The sequence below is a fragment of the Dromaius novaehollandiae genome, chromosome 13 (assembly GCF_036370855.1).
Source record: "Dromaius novaehollandiae isolate bDroNov1 chromosome 13, bDroNov1.hap1, whole genome shotgun sequence".
NCBI classification, from domain to species: Eukaryota; Metazoa; Chordata; class Aves; order Casuariiformes; family Dromaiidae; genus Dromaius; species Dromaius novaehollandiae.
The window spans coordinates 6,806,098-6,822,180 of NC_088110.1; the positions used below are offsets into that span (position 1 = coordinate 6,806,098).

A 16,083-nucleotide genomic window follows, 5' to 3' on the forward strand; every position below is an offset into this window, starting at 1 on the left:
CATTTACATTAAGTCTCTGACTTCAAGTAACAGAAACTGATAAAAGCAGTTCTGATGTACAGAGATACCTGAGGACCAAGAACCTAAGCCTAAGAAGCCATTTGGGCCAGTTTGGAAATACTCTATCAGACTGTTGCCACTTAAAAACTTTAAAATAATAAATGTCTTAAGTAACTGAGGAGAAATAATTACAAAGGCTATAGAAATGCAGAAGAGATTATCAAACATCTCGTCGACTGACCTCAAAACTGTAGCTCCATGAAGTATTAATAAGTGATTTAGGCATCATCTTCAAAGTAATGTTTAATATATTCTTTGTTTCCATCTAAACATGATCAAGATGTCATTGTTTAATAAAGTAACTTTCTGACCCATCCTTCATACAGAATTCCCAACAATACTTCAGTTACAGAATATAAATTCCATTGGGGAACAAGAAAAATTCTTACGACTTGGTAACTCAAGTCAACTATAATTTACAGAATTTTGCAATAAAAATACCGAAGTTAAACACCCTGTTTCACTACTTGCTTTCTGAATCTGCTTGGCCAGCAAGGTTGATTAGGCACAAACTTTCCAGTCAGTAAGGATTACTGAACAAGATTGTTCAGGATAGACTTATGTTAGAACAGCTATTCCACAAAAATAGATCAATAACTCCCTTTCTAGGAATATTTAACCACCATGTAAACTTCATTTTAAGAAACGTCTCAGTCTCCCTCCAGGCTGCTACTCTACACTCTTTCAAATGCAGAAGAGGGAAGCACATCTACACCACAGTGCCAAAGGACCTCACACTTGCTACCCTAGCAAACGATCTGCTCATGTCTCAATACACCTAACAGGACAGAGAGCCCAGTTCTTTTACACATGATACTTCACTGATGACAGGGCGCAGGATTTGATGAGGTAACTAAGAACAAACCACAGTACATGTATTTGTGGGCAGTCTTAACGTTCCACCTATCAAGGCACAAATGGGGAGTGTCAAAAACATCCTCACTCTTGAAGACATCTGTCAAGTCAAATCACTGAACAGGCAAACAAAAGAATTGTTCATGTTTTAGGTTGTGTGACTTACAAATTTCTTTAAACAAAAATGATAATGAAGAGAAACACAAGCCAAAAGAGAAAGTAATAGTTTTTGTGTCAATGAACCTTAGCCTCGATTCTTTTAATGGAACTTCACTGTTTGAGCTCAGTTGCTCAAACCAATGAGTTCAATTCATTTTTTTTTTTCTATCCTCTACACATGAGACACAGAGTCTTGCCCCCTTGGAGTATGACAGCTCAGTTTATTATGATTTTAATATAATCCCAATACTGGAAAATGGTATGTTCGAACACAGACTTGGAAAAGTGATACCAGAATGAGAAACAGTGCCAAGTCTAAAACTGGTGACCAATAAAACATGCACAGATTAGCATCTCAAGAATCATGGAACCAGAAAACTTTAAGATTGCTACAGTCACAGCTTATGTGCTGGATAGTCAATCTATAATCCAAACTCAAGAATTGGGATAAAAAAAAAAAAAGGAACATACAAACAAAACACACACAGACAACAAGCATGTAGATGCTCACTATTATTCTGTGAAACAGCACTGAAAATAGAGAAAGGAATTAGCATCTACGAATACAATGATGAGACAGAGAGAGCTCGGCTATTCATAACGGCTGGGGAAATTCTGCCTAGGATCCGAAGCCTGAGTTGAACTAGCGATTCTGACTGTACAACACAGAAGAAAGGCTCAAAAAGAATGTTTTCATTTTTTGGCTCTGAAGTAAAAGAAACATTGGAAGAAAAAGGTTCCCATAAATACACTCTGGATGGGGGAAGGGTAGCAAGAATTTATTATACACTCTAGCCAGATCTTTCGTCTTTGTATATCACAAGAGCCCTTACTGGAACAAATGTATGATAATTTACATTAAAGTAAGTGTCAGTTTCTGTGTTTTCAACACAAAGTTACCCTTCCTAGCCTTTGACAATTACCCAGCATCAAGTAGCAGTCTCCTTGGTGAAGTGGTATTGCTAATCCAGGCGTCTCTATGTCCCATGCTACCTTCAAACCTACATGCCAAACAGCTGGGTCTCTTCCCTTCAGATTCTGTTCATTACTTTCTTCCACTGCAGAACCTTTAAAGAGAGATGAGGAGGAAAACACCACAAAGAAAAGAGACAAGATTAGAACCATAAGATACAAAATCTGGTTTAACAATACAGACTTAATGAAAACACAGATTGGTACAGTGTTAATAGGCTTAAATTTTCTGTAATCTCCGTCTGGTATAATCACCATCTCCAAGTTCAAAAGTACATAACATATAAAAGCACCATATGAGACCAACAATTTTTTGCGAACAACTGTATAAAGATAAAAACAATCATATGAACTACAAAGCAAAGGCAAATGAATTTGCAATGAACTCAAGTTTTTTGAAAGTTCTCAGGTACACATAATAGGAGTTTTAAGCCCACTTTTAGTTTCTTTATATATTATTAAAACTATTGTAACCAGCATAGAGAGAGAGGGGAAAAAAAGAAATAAAAACAAGGCCGGTGTAAAAAAAAAAATAGATAACTTCTGAGAGAATTTCAAGTCATAAACTGCAAAAGCATTTTATGAGCAATTTCATTGGTTTACATAGTTGTAATTTCACCAAACCATAAACTGAGGCAAAGTGAGGTGAAATAATTTGCACAAAGACACCAACCAGACCACCAAAGTTGAGGCAAGCATCTTGGAATGATATCTGCTATTCTTCTCTCAAAATTCTTAGACTAATCAAACATGATAGACAGCATGCGCAAGAGCCAATCAAGCTTCAGTACATTTGTCACAACACTTTTCTTATCATTAAGCAACACGAACGTGTTGAGCTGGGGGAAAAAATAATCCACTTCATTGAAATAATATTTAGAGCTTAATCCCTCAGAACTCTTTTCAGAAGCTTACTTCACTGCACTATAAATTGAAAGATAGAGTCAGCATTTATAGCAAGGTATTTGGAAGCTATGGCATAACAGTTTTGTGGCTAATGTAACAGAGCATTTTGACAGAGGAGGATGAAGTTTTAATAAGCAGTTGGCACCGAACTGCAGTCAACAGTTAGAAATAGTCAACTATATATAGCATGTCTAATTATTACTTATAAGTTGGTAACTGTCTGAGTGTGTCCATTTCACTGTCCGTTACAAATGTGCTTTTGTATAATAATTTTTTCAAATTTATTACTCAACTACTTCTAAAACAAAAAAAATCTAAAATAAAGATTTATAGCTTTTATTATTCTATGCACAAATAAAATGTAGCCTTGAACTCAGCTTTCAAAATATATAAAGTCATTCATCTCACATGGATTCTTCAGCATTTGTTTAGTTGGGAGAAGCCTTTAATAAATTCTAATAATTTTCTAAGTTGATTAAGTTTTGCCTAATTCAGGAACCAGAGAGCCAAAAGCCTGTCACAAAACCAACCTGAAGCCCTTAGTTAAATAAAACCCCTACTGTAAATTCAGTCCCCATTTTCCCCTCCCTCTGCTGCTGCTGTTCTTATCCAGCTGAAGCTTTGGCTCAGGATCAGCTCTAGGCCTTTCCATCAAGGAGCACACAAATGAGAAAACAAGAGCTAGCAAATACTCAGAAAAATCAATACTAAAGTCTTCCAGGGGCTTTCATATTTTCTGCCCTGTTCAGATAAATCGTAACTTAATTTAAGAAAAAATGCTTTCTGAAAACTGCAAATAGGATGGCTTTCAAGGCATTTTTAATGCAATACATCATGGATATTATAAAGAGAGGTAACCTTTGTGGGTTAACTCTGTCTGTTATGCTGCTTTCCCATTCACTTTGGCAGCAGCACTGTTCACAATATGGCACCAATAAAATATAGAACTACAATCAGAGACAGCAATTTCAATCAAAGTATCCTGGGGTCTCCTCATAAATCCAGCACCTTTGGAATGTGCTCGTTAAAATGACTTATTTTTTGCAGTTTGATAAATTTTTTATTGCTTAAGTACAGAGTTCAAATGTAGCTCACAGACTCCTTTTCTCTATATTCTCAATGATTGCACCTTATAATTATCAGCAGCAATTGAAACTGATTGCTCCTGCCATGTTATTTTGGAAACAAATGGAAGCAAGCTGCTACTAGCTTTTAAATGCAAGCTATTCCAAAGTGAGGGGAAAAAAGGCTCCTTAACATTTGTGGTGTATGTTTGAGTAGCACTGACAAACTTACACATAACAAGAAGTCATTATAAAATTCTGTATGTCACACCTCAAGCATGACTGAACACTGTATATTAGTTTAGATAATTATGGTTCCCATTTAAGTGAAAACATGTGGATGTGTCTAAACTGTAGGTAATTTAGCGTAAATCATGTGGTTCTTACATATACACAGCACCTTCCATACAAATAGACCTTAACAGCACATATTTATTTTGGAGTAGACTACACTGAAATTGTCAAATGCTGCAGCATTAAATGGAAATACAATAAAACTATCCGCAATTTTGAATCCTACTCAGTAAAGAGTTACAGAATTTGGCCGGCAGAAATCTCTACGCTTGCATCTCAAATGTAATGATCCAACTAGGTAACAAGCTTATCACAATGTAACGCTAACAACTCATCGAACTTGAAATTAAGGATCGAACTGTGAAAGGTAGAGCATAGCTGCTGAAATTTGGCCACAACACCACACTTCTAACCAGACAGTCAAATTGCAAAGATATCCCAGCTCTCATGCTCCACCTCATTGGTTTTGGGTCACGGTTAGGTCCAGAACAACAGAGAAATGGTTTTCCGGAATTTAGGTTAGTTATTGTTCCACAGTGAAGAAAGTAAAAATAAACTTGAAAGGTTTCTTTGCTATTTGGCACCAAAATCTTCAAGAAGAGTTTGAGCATTTTTTTGGCACTCTGAAACCTAAATGTTCCCTGTTTAAGTTGAATTTTAATGCCAAACCATATCCTAAATCTAATCTCAAAATCAAACATTATTTCTTAGAAGACAGAATCACTTGCCAACACATTGTTATAAACAAAAAGGACTATAAACATCTACTTTTGTCATTAACTCCAAGTAACCATTGTTATATGAATACAGAACAAAGAATTATTCCTTCCAGATTGATTGACTATTTCAGAGTTTAAAAGAATTTAGTCACAAATTCATAATTTAATGAAATATATATATTGGAATTATTTTATACACAATTAATATAATACATAAAAACTCCTCCTCCTCCCTTTGACCAAACTTAGGCTCTGCTGTGCTCCAGTATTATCTGTTAAGCTACTTTCCCTTAAAAAGTCTAGAAGAAAGGATACATTATGGAAACGGAAGGTCAACAAATCTAACTCCTTTTAGACCAAAGCAAAAATTAAATTCCACAATTAAAGACCTCTCATTAAAAACGGAGCATGTTAAAATAATCCACTGTAGAACTGACCTTCTGCCTTACATAGTGGATTGCATTCTGGCAAAAAATAACTATTGAAAACATGCTGTCGACTATTTCTGTAGCATGAGATTCCCATAGCCAGATTGCTACTACAGGTTATGAATTTGAGATGTAAATACCAATGCAAACTCTTGATCAACAAAACCAATACTACTTCGATAACTTCTTTTTAAGTTTGTTTCCTCAAAATTATAAACAAAAGTTCTGACTTTTTGCACCATCAAATAGCTTTTCGTAAAGTGCTGAAAATGAACAGACAAATTCTAAACAGCAGGTAAACTAAGCAACCAAACTCGGATTTCAAAAAAGCCATCACACAGCCAGGCATTACTGGAATACCAGAAAAACTGCAGCCCATATTACTTCACTGTCTTCCGTAGCAACTTACATGCGTTGCACGCAAAACAACTGAAAAAAGGCAGAGCATGCTCTACTTTTCAGTAGCTGGAGGGAAAGAACAAGTACCTACCCAGTTATTTCTTCTGCCTTATTACTGAAAAGCCACAGGATAAGAGGTTAATTAAACTGTACTAACATTTTAACTTTTGCTTGCAACTGAGATTCACAAACACAGAATTGAAGGGTTTGCCAGCATTGTTCTTATCAACTCACATACGGAATACAGAAAAGCAAAATTCTCCCAACCCTACATTGCTAAGGGAGAGTATTTCATAAAGTAGTGATAGTGTGGTCAGGGAAAAGAAAAAAAAAATCAACAGTTTTCATTCAAATGATGATTATTTATTCTTTAAGAAAATAGAGCTTCAAAGCTATGATTTTAATGCATAATTGGCTCATTAAAATTTTGTGTTCATCTCAGAAAATAACTCCAGCTAGTCAGCACCTACAAGTTACAGACTTGACCATTTCACCCACCTATTCATTGTTAAGAAAGAATAAATATTTTTCCATGCAACATTTTTATTCTTTCTACAAGCAATATTTTTAATACATTATGACATTAGAAACCACTTAATATAATTGTTCTTATACTGTACGAATGACTACTCAGTAACTTTTATCCATTAAGCAGGACAGAAAAAGTATTACGAGTCAATCACAGATTTAGAATAATTCCAATTCTAAACAACTTTTGCAGTTTCGCGGCTTTTTTAACTTGGTGAGGAAACAAGCATACGTAATGAAACTCTCTCTTCCCCCCCCCCCCCCCCCCCCATTCCCAATGAAATGGCAGTCATAAAGAAATGAAATGGCGGTCATAACATTTTATAATGAGATGTTGCATCTAACATAGTAGTGTGAAAAAACACAAATACCATTTTACAAAAGAAACAAGTATGAAAGCTCCTCCAAGACCAGTCATTACTGCAATTAATCACAAGTTTGTTAAACCTTTAAACATTACTTTGTCTGCTAACAGATCCAGTCATTTATTACTCCAAGAGGTTTACAAAGCAAGTAGGTCTTACAGGCAACAAGCCAAACAAAACGTAATAAAGTATCCAGAGGAAACCACTTCTCCAAACTCAAACTTAGTTTGTGGGAAATCCAGGTAAAAGGAAGATGGGCACTTCCGGTCACTACATGATTTTCCATCTCCTTTAAGTTGGTATCTTTACTTCAAAGAACATCTTAATCACTGAACTAACGCTCTTGTGAATGATGGGACGCCTTACAGAACCTATGAGAACTTGAGGGAAAACTGTTCATTAAGAAATGCCCTCGGAAGAAATTCAGTTTTTGAACCTGCTCTTACTCTAACAATATTTGGATTACGATTCACTTTTCTAAAGAGTGCAAGAAATAAGAATGGGTTAGTGAACTAATGTTCACTGTATTAAAATCCCGAACATGTTATTACATTAATGCTCCCATGCCACGGCAGAACTCTGTAAGCTTTGTTGTTAAAAATCCTAAACTGGTCAAAATTTGGAATCCCTGTTTCATGGCAAATTCTGAAAGTACAAATAAATTAATACAGAATTATGTTATTGACAGTATAATGGAACACACATTCTGTGATGTATTCCATTCTGCATACGTACCTATGATTACCACTCCCACACTTTCATGCCTCATAATCACAAAAATTTAGAAAAATCTTATTTTAATAATAGACTATTTTTGCCATTTTATGACATTTTAACCCAAAATTTTTTTAATGTAAATAAAAGCAAAAACTATTCAGATGAGCATTAAGCAAGATGTCTGTCTTACTTTGTTGTTCAGAAAGAGCCTCATTTGAAGTTGCTATGAAATAATTTGACACTTGAAACAAGGAACATTGATACTAATTAGAACATCAGTGTATTCTAATATCTTTATGTTGGCTCTCAAATTACTTTTCTGGCATACTAAAACCAACTTCTACTGCAATTCATACTGATCAAAGCGTCAAACATTAAACTTTCATTATGGCATCAAACAGTGAACAAATGAACAAGAAAAAGTGTTTCTATTACAGAAGCATCTGCTTTAATATCATTTAATAAAATAAAGGCATATTAGAAATGATGTAAAAATACCACTTAAAGTAAAAAGAAAGCCATATAATCAGAGCTGTGCCCCCTCTAAGGAGCCAGGCAAACAAACAGCTCCCATAATGCCACCAGACTGCTTGACTTCTGGGGCTCTTGCTATTCAAGATCTGAAAAGCTGGGGATTCTGCCTTCATGGCCGGATATATTTGTACTAGCCAGGAAGCTTTGAAAACCCTGGCTTCCCCATTCTAGGGGGCTACCACAGGTCCTCAGTGCCTGGAGTACTACAGAGAACCTAAGGAGTAGAGAGCCAATAGCCAGCAACAGTATTTTCTCACGGAATATTACCAATCCATCTAATCAACATTTTCTCATGCAAATTGTTCCATTAAAAAATTTCTGACCACTTCTACTCTTTTTATTAAGTATTCTATAATGACTCCGTGATAGAGCCTTCACATGATACAGAATTCATACTCAACACTAATGAAATGGATTTATGGATTAAGTACTAATAAAAGATACTGATATATGAAGCAAAGATATTTATGGAAAACGAGAACAGAAGTCACAATATGCCTCTCCAAAGGTTTAATAACAATCTTCAGAAGTATATTGAACCTGTTCATACTTGAGTTATGAAGAGCTTGATAAGAAACATAGCAAATACGTGACAGTCTCAGTGAGCTGCAGGAACCGACACACTGGAAGAGGTATGGAACTGGAAAGAATATCATAAGCACAGATGAGTTGACAAACACCTCCTTTGCGAGGTATAAACAGGCAAACAAGAGAGCAAAATGACAATCTATTTAATCCTCTAAAATCAAGTACACTAAGCTTCTAGGATCATGTAGAAAACTTCGACATCCACAACAGATATTTCACTTTAATGAATTTCCCATATTCATAAACTATGAACAGTTTATCCATTTCCTGAGACTTGCAAATTAGTGGGCTGACCCTAAATACGGCTTCACTTCAGGGATACACAACATGCATTGGCAGCCGCGACCCGAACACAAACAGATGTCACTGAACTGTTTGCCCGCGCAGGTGTACCGGTAACCACACTGCGCGGTGCTCAGGAGCCGCGCTAAGCACCTTCCGCTCCCTTTGAAGTTCAGGGAACCTATTTGAGTCGTGCTCAAGTGGTAGCAAGTGGCATTAAACTTCTTGTAGAATGAGCTGACTTTATAAATCATTTTCTTCCAAAAATGTAAATAAAGCCTTCCTCTCTCATATCGTCTCCAGTTTGCGCTTCTTAAGATTGCCAGCTCCTGCCAAGAGATTTTCTACAACATACATAAAATTCGCTTTTACAATCATTGCATAAATAATCACAAATATCAAATTAGGCATAATGTAAAATGACAGAATCATTATTCACTGAAAAACTCCTAATTTTTTGAAGTATTCATGTCTACTTTTAAATCCCTCAAAGAAAATTAAGTATGAGTAATTTTTTTTGACAAAAGTCATCTACTTCTTGGCAAAAAATATTAACTACATATAAATCTCTAAACCCTTTTTGGTGCAAATATATTGAAGATCTCTTTTTGTCCTTGTCAATCAAATCCTGCAAAGAATTCTTGGTGGCTTTAAGACAGAGCATAATTTTCACTTATCTAACATGCTGAACTGTTGAACAAAAAAAAAAAGTGACAATGAGGTATGAAAATACTTTTTTTAATATATATTTATTTGTACTTAAATGGACTAATTTACCCCCCCTCCACATGGAAGTTTTACATTAAAATAAAAACCACTCATAACAATTCATGATCACGTTTCTCCTAAAATATTACTGAAGAAATTTTTCTACAGCACCATTGACACAAAGTACATTTACAGAACATAACATATCAAGATTTTTGGCAAACAGGATAGAATAGTTACGAATAAAATGACACTTCTATTGGTTAAGGGAACCTTTTCTATCCTGTTTGCTATGACAGCTGATGTTTTATGTTCAGGAAAGCGTAAATTTCTAAACATGGTGATTTCAGCCGAACGTTATGTAACAAAGTGACCTATAATTTCAAAACTATTAACAAAAACAACAACGGAACACACATAAAAATATCAGCTGTTAATTTACATCATGGTCTTTAGCCAAAACCTACAGAAGTCGGTGTGAATTCTTCCCACATTTTGAGGCAAACATCAAAGGATTTTTGGAAGGATCAAAAATCAGCTGTGAATTATGAAACATAAGGGATCATTTGCAAATTCAAAATCAACTGGTTGTCTAAATTCTAATCTTATGCTTGCAAAACTGGAAGCCATTAAATATATATATATATTGGGGATATATATATTTCAAGGCTCTGTTCAGAACTGTTAGGAAAAATACTAAACAAACTCATTTCTATTTTTAAATAAAGATGGGGAAGGTACTTTAAACTAAAAGAGAAATTATTTAGTGACTCTTCAACTGCACATTTTTCCACTTATTTAAAAAACATTTAAATATTCAAGAGCCTGAAAAACCTGACCAACAACAAGATTTTTTTAAATGGAAAACTTCCACCCTTCTCAACTACAGAAGTGCTGGCAGGTCCTCCACAAAATATACATTAGCACTACAGCATGCCTAGACAAAAAAGTATATACTGCCAGTAAATGCAGTAACATTTTCATACAAAACCAAACCAAAATGTTCTTTCCAAAGAAAGGAGAGTAGTAAAATCGGCATAAAGCAGGAGCAAGTCTGTATCTGATAAATCACCCAATAAATACCATGATCTCAGCTGCAATAAAACATTTTACAAGATAGAAAATAGGCACCTGTGTTAACCTGAAATAGAGATTTGATAGATTTTGATTTCTTGGCTCTTAATTAGGAAGTTAATTATAGCAATTTTTAAATCTACTTTGAAACCGACTGATAAGGCCAGCTGCAGTCAACAGAGGTGCATTTTGCACGGATGTTAGTAGAAATGAACAAAGTGCTGAAATGAAAAGATGATGTTCAGTACCACAATGTATTCAGAAGCAAGTGAAAAATCTAGACTAGCATGCAGGTGTGCTTACATATGTATACATGGGAAAACACAAGACAGCTCCAGGGAATTAAAATACTTATCTCACCAGTGCAGCCATACTATACTACCTCCCCATCGCTCACCTTCACAGCTGTAACTGTACACAGCAACCGTTGACCTTGCAACCAGATTCTCGTCATGGTGCCAGCTCACTGCCATGTTCCCCATTCCAAAATAAGGCTCTTGTTTCAAGTACAGCATTTGTAGCGGATCCATATAATTTAATAAAGTCAAGTTAAAAGATGTTCTGTTCTTTAGACTTGTGTAGTCATCCTCTGAAACATAACAACTGCTTTGATCTTTTAAAACAGATCCTTTCTCCTTAATAGAAGTATCAAAATTTTGCTCCCTATCTATTACAACAGTATCTTTGGTTTCTTTGGTCTCAGACGAATTTTGTCTTTGTAATGCCTGGACTGCTTCAATATGCAAATAGTCATTAAGTTTGATTAATGCTTTACAAGCATCATGTATTTGAGGACTGCAATATTTTATTTCATAACCCTCAGTAGGCCAAGGAACTGTAAATAATCTTGTGTTCAAGTACTTGTAAGTGCATCCCGGGTTTCCAATTAATATACGAGACACTGGGGTGACAAAATCTTTTCCTTTGATCCTTACAAGATCTTGAAAGAAACAATCATGTTTTCGCAAGGTCAAAAAGCCTTCTTGTACCACTTGATGGAGCTCTTCGGGTACTGTATCTGATTTCCTGAAAATTAGTTTGGAATATTTGGTCTTCCACTAAAGGAGAAAACAAAACAAAACAAACAAAAAGAACAACAAAAAACAAAATTACTCTTTTTACATGAAGCAAAGTATTTCATATATTCAAGAACAGGTAAGGCGCAGCTGACAAGTTATCAAGCATGAGTCTAGAACATGGCAAAGACATAGATACCAGTATTCTTTACTTTAATTTCATACTCCAGCATATCACACAAATTGTGGATATGTACCAGTGGCCTGTAACCAGACAATATCACCAAGGCAAATCTCTAAGTGTCACAAAACTAAGAACTGAAACTATATCTAAAAGCAACTATACCACATTAAAACTCTGCAGAATGCATCGATCAACCTCAGAAATATGAGGGCTGAGCAATGGCTACTATGTTATGTTCCTTTATATATCACAAATGTAAAATTTGCCTTAGTATGGGATCCTCCTCTTTGGCTACTCATCATCTGCGACGTTAGTCTTATCACAGATAAAATTACCGGCTAATCACATGAGCTCCATCACAGCCTGGGCTCCTGGGCCCAGTTCTGTAGGAAGCAGAGACACATTTAATCTCTGCAAAGACAGAGAAAAGGAACTGAAAGGACATTTACAAACTTGTGATCACTTTTTTAAAAAGCAGTATAGACAAAGCTTTGAAACATTCATAGTAATATGACACTTCCCTAATCTTTCTTGCTAAGCATTATTTTGAAAGGATGTGAAAACTTAGGAAAGCTGCCAAGCTTCTCAGCTTCCTGTTGAGTCCGTGCCTGCCTACACTTCAAGGGAAGTTACTTAGCACAATGCCGAACCCATTGCTCTGCCTTCATACTTTCACTGTTCAGGTTCAGCAGTTAAAAAATGCTTGGACAGTCTCACTAGCAACTCTAAATGCATTTTTCAGGAGCCCCTTAGATAAACTGCCAATGTTTCATCTGGGATAAAAACCACAGGAAATGCACATATAAAATCAATGTAAGTCAATACAAACTACGAATCACTTTTTTCCTCAATAAATATGTGACTAGGCCATTGCTAGACAGTGACATTGCCAATATGTTCTGCCATATCTTAAATTACTGCAATGCTGAATGGTCTCTGAATCTCACTAAGTTGGCTCATGCTACTTTTAATTCCAGTATGTTTCTAGAACCTTTTTAAGTCTGGCATTTTCCAAATCTCCTAAGCCTTACACAGGTAGCATTCATTGCTGCAGCACCATACAGAACACCAGCCAATGTGAATGAATTCTAAACTGCAAAATATACATATAGTCAGCACTTTAAAAAATTATAAATCTGAAAGCAATAATAAACAGAATCACAGGGGTGAAAAAAATCTTACAAGAAAAATGCGTATGTTAGTTATGAAGCACTCAGTCTTACAATAAAGAAGGAAGACCTGATTTTACAGTGAGAGAACCTCTTTTACAGAGAAAATGAACCTTTAAAACAAACTGAAGGTAAAAAAAGAAAAAGTTCGGCTCAGAGAAACACAAACCAAAAGTCAGAAAATGTAGAAAATTCAGTAAGGAAGTGAAAGACCACTGGACAAGGAAATAAACTGCAAAGAAATGCTTAGAATACTACAGGTCTATTACTATGACAGTGGAAAAGTTAAAATGTTTAATTAACAACTCTAAATAATTTTGACTGAAGAATTTTAAAGACCTGGTCAGGGTACTCTGTTAATCATTGATTGATTTTGCTTAATTAATGAATCTGAGAAAGTCCCAAATAACTGAAAAAGATTAATACTGCATTAATATTTTAAAAGGGTAACCAGGATGTTGTAGGTATTTATAGGTCTGTTGACTTGACATTGATTATGGGACAAATAACGGGATGGCAGGCACAGGACTGTTAAAAAGACCCCCACAATTAATAAACTGACATGGACTGCCAAAATACCCTGATAGGATTTTCAATCATACATTTAACATATTTTGATACAGAAACAGAAAAGATTCACGAATTCACTATACATTTAAAATAGACTAAAAGAATGACCAAACAGTTCCCAAAATATATATATTTTTTACTTTTCAAATAGCCCAGTCAAAGAACAGAAAATACACATAAATACAGGGTAGGCAAACCCTATCCTAAAAATAAAATAATAACAATAATAAAAAAAGATTCTGGCAGAAATCATATAAAACCTTCTGAAGAATCTGTGGATAATTTTATAGATAAGTATACAAAGAACAGAATACTGAGCAGTAACAAAGAGACACCTCTTTCTGTGATAGTTACAATGACCATTCTTTCTTATTACAATGTATAGAATTCCATAAGGCTATATGATAAACTGAAAAAGTTTTATACAACTATTGAAGACAACAATTTACAGAGCAAAAATAAAGAAAATAAAACTGTAAAGTGTCAAAAACAGCAAGCATTTTGCTGTATTGCACCTCATTCTCTTCAAAATAATGCTCAGTTTACTAGACCTTCCTATTTTCGTATTCCTCAATACATACCATCTAATACCCCTTTTCTAATTATAGCATCTCTAAACATATTTTCCCTCTCTCTCCTCCCGTGATACCCTTTTACTTCATGTCCTCCTCTGACCAAACCAGCTCTGGTATCAGCTGGAGTTCACAATGCAGCAGTTTGTACAGACAATTCCCAGCAAGGCATGCTGCTGCTAATCAGCAGTATCTTGCTTTGTATGCAAAACACTGCTTCCCACTACAAGAATGGCTTGGATGACTTTGTTAATCTGATTTCCTAAGGAAGTGAAGATCACATAATCACACCTTTTATTGGTTGCTTACAAATCTGCCGTAACTACTGCTGAGACTGTCTGGCAAACTGGACAAAGGCTAGAGAGTAACTTTCTAAATAGACTAAGTTCCTATATATTTCATTAAAATTAATAGATAGGTAAAAGAAACAGATGCAAACTAATACCTTAGAAAGGGAAAGGCTGTAACACAAGCTTACTAGGTGTCAATCAGTGCATGCGAAGCTCAGAACAAGCTGCTACACCTATTTCCTTTTGCCCAGATGCTAGGCACTAGCCTGGGGAGCAGGTAGACACTGACAGTGTTAAGGGAAACATGTAACGGAAGCTGAAGCCCGAAGGCATTAGGGAATGGGGCAAGAGCACAGGGACGCACAAAACTGACGCTTAAAAACTTTTTGTTTATGTAATAGTTTATGTTCAAAGTGCCTTTAAAACACCCCACCACCACCACCACCACAAAAGCATTGCGCTGGCATTGAACATCTGTTGGCTACTTCAGAACAACTCGAATCTACTTTACTGATATGATCTACTTCCAACTCAGATTTGTAGCTGGCTTTCAGAAAACTAATGTTAAAATCCAAAAAGCTTGCCTTTAAATATATGAACCATACAGTAAGTCACTGTATACAGTTTCTACTACAGGAAAATAATTAGACTTTGCATCATAACATGCTGTTATCCCACAACACTTCACAGAAGATTTTATAGGGTCATTTGTTCCTATTTTAAAGGTGAAAATAAAAGAAGCCTATTTGAGCAATAGTGATTAAATATAACTTAATTTATAAACCTTGCAACCACTGCTTGTGAATTTTTCCAGTGAAGCTACTACTACACATTTTCAGAGATTTTTATGGTTTCCAAAAACTGGCTTCCTACAGCGGGAAAAAAAGCCTATTTGACATAATGATATCTACAGATAGTAATCATTTCTGAAAACAGAATTTACATGCTCAACTTTAAATACAAAAGCTTGAAAATTGTTCTAGATATCTACACAAAGGTCCACAGAATACTGGATCCCAATTTTCCTTAGAAGAACTGCATATAGACTTGGGAAATACAATTCTCTTGAGTCTGCCAAAAGCCTGAAACAATTCCTTTAAGCACAAGGAACAGTCTCATTTGTCTCAATCAGTGCATTGTATCCATAGCCGTTGGACGGTACACAAAATTCTTATAAAAACTGAAATCAGTAATTGCAATTTTAAATATTGACTCCAGATGTGTAAGTATAAGATGAGAACAATGTAATTTCAAAATCGTAAGATACTTACTAATGACAGAACACTACATGGTGCAGCACATAAAGATTATTACTATATGATATGTATCATTATGCAAACAGGGTATATAAGTGCGAACAGGAAAAAAATGACAGCACTAGCAGTTCCATAGCGGTATCTCAGTAGTCCTTTGAATAATTATGTATATAGGACATATTCAGGTCAGATTAACCAATTACTACAGTATATATTCTATTATGGCAAATGTAATAAGTCATTCTTATTAAATATTTTTAAATCATTAAAGCATTGTATTTTACATATTGTACTTCAGATTCTAGCTTAAAAAAATACTGATATCTCATAAGAAATCAGGAAACACATTTCAGATATATCGCATGAAAATAGCT

General features: G+C 35.2%; 1 protein-coding gene across 7 annotated transcripts in view; it reads right to left on the reverse strand.

Annotated features, from left to right (window-relative positions):
* FTO (FTO alpha-ketoglutarate dependent dioxygenase) overlaps positions 1-16,083 on the reverse strand; it is a 340,085-nt gene that overhangs the window by 272,564 nt on the left and 51,438 nt on the right. For all 7 annotated transcript variants that reach the window (XM_064519526.1, XM_026102229.2, XM_026102226.2 and 4 more), the window contains exons 3-4: positions 11,050-11,710; positions 1,998-2,141 (exon numbers count right to left, since the gene is read on the reverse strand). In XM_064519526.1, the coding sequence (XP_064375596.1) occupies positions 1,998-2,141; positions 11,050-11,710 (805 nt within the window). The remainder of the gene's footprint in view (positions 1-1,997; positions 2,142-11,049; positions 11,711-16,083) is intronic.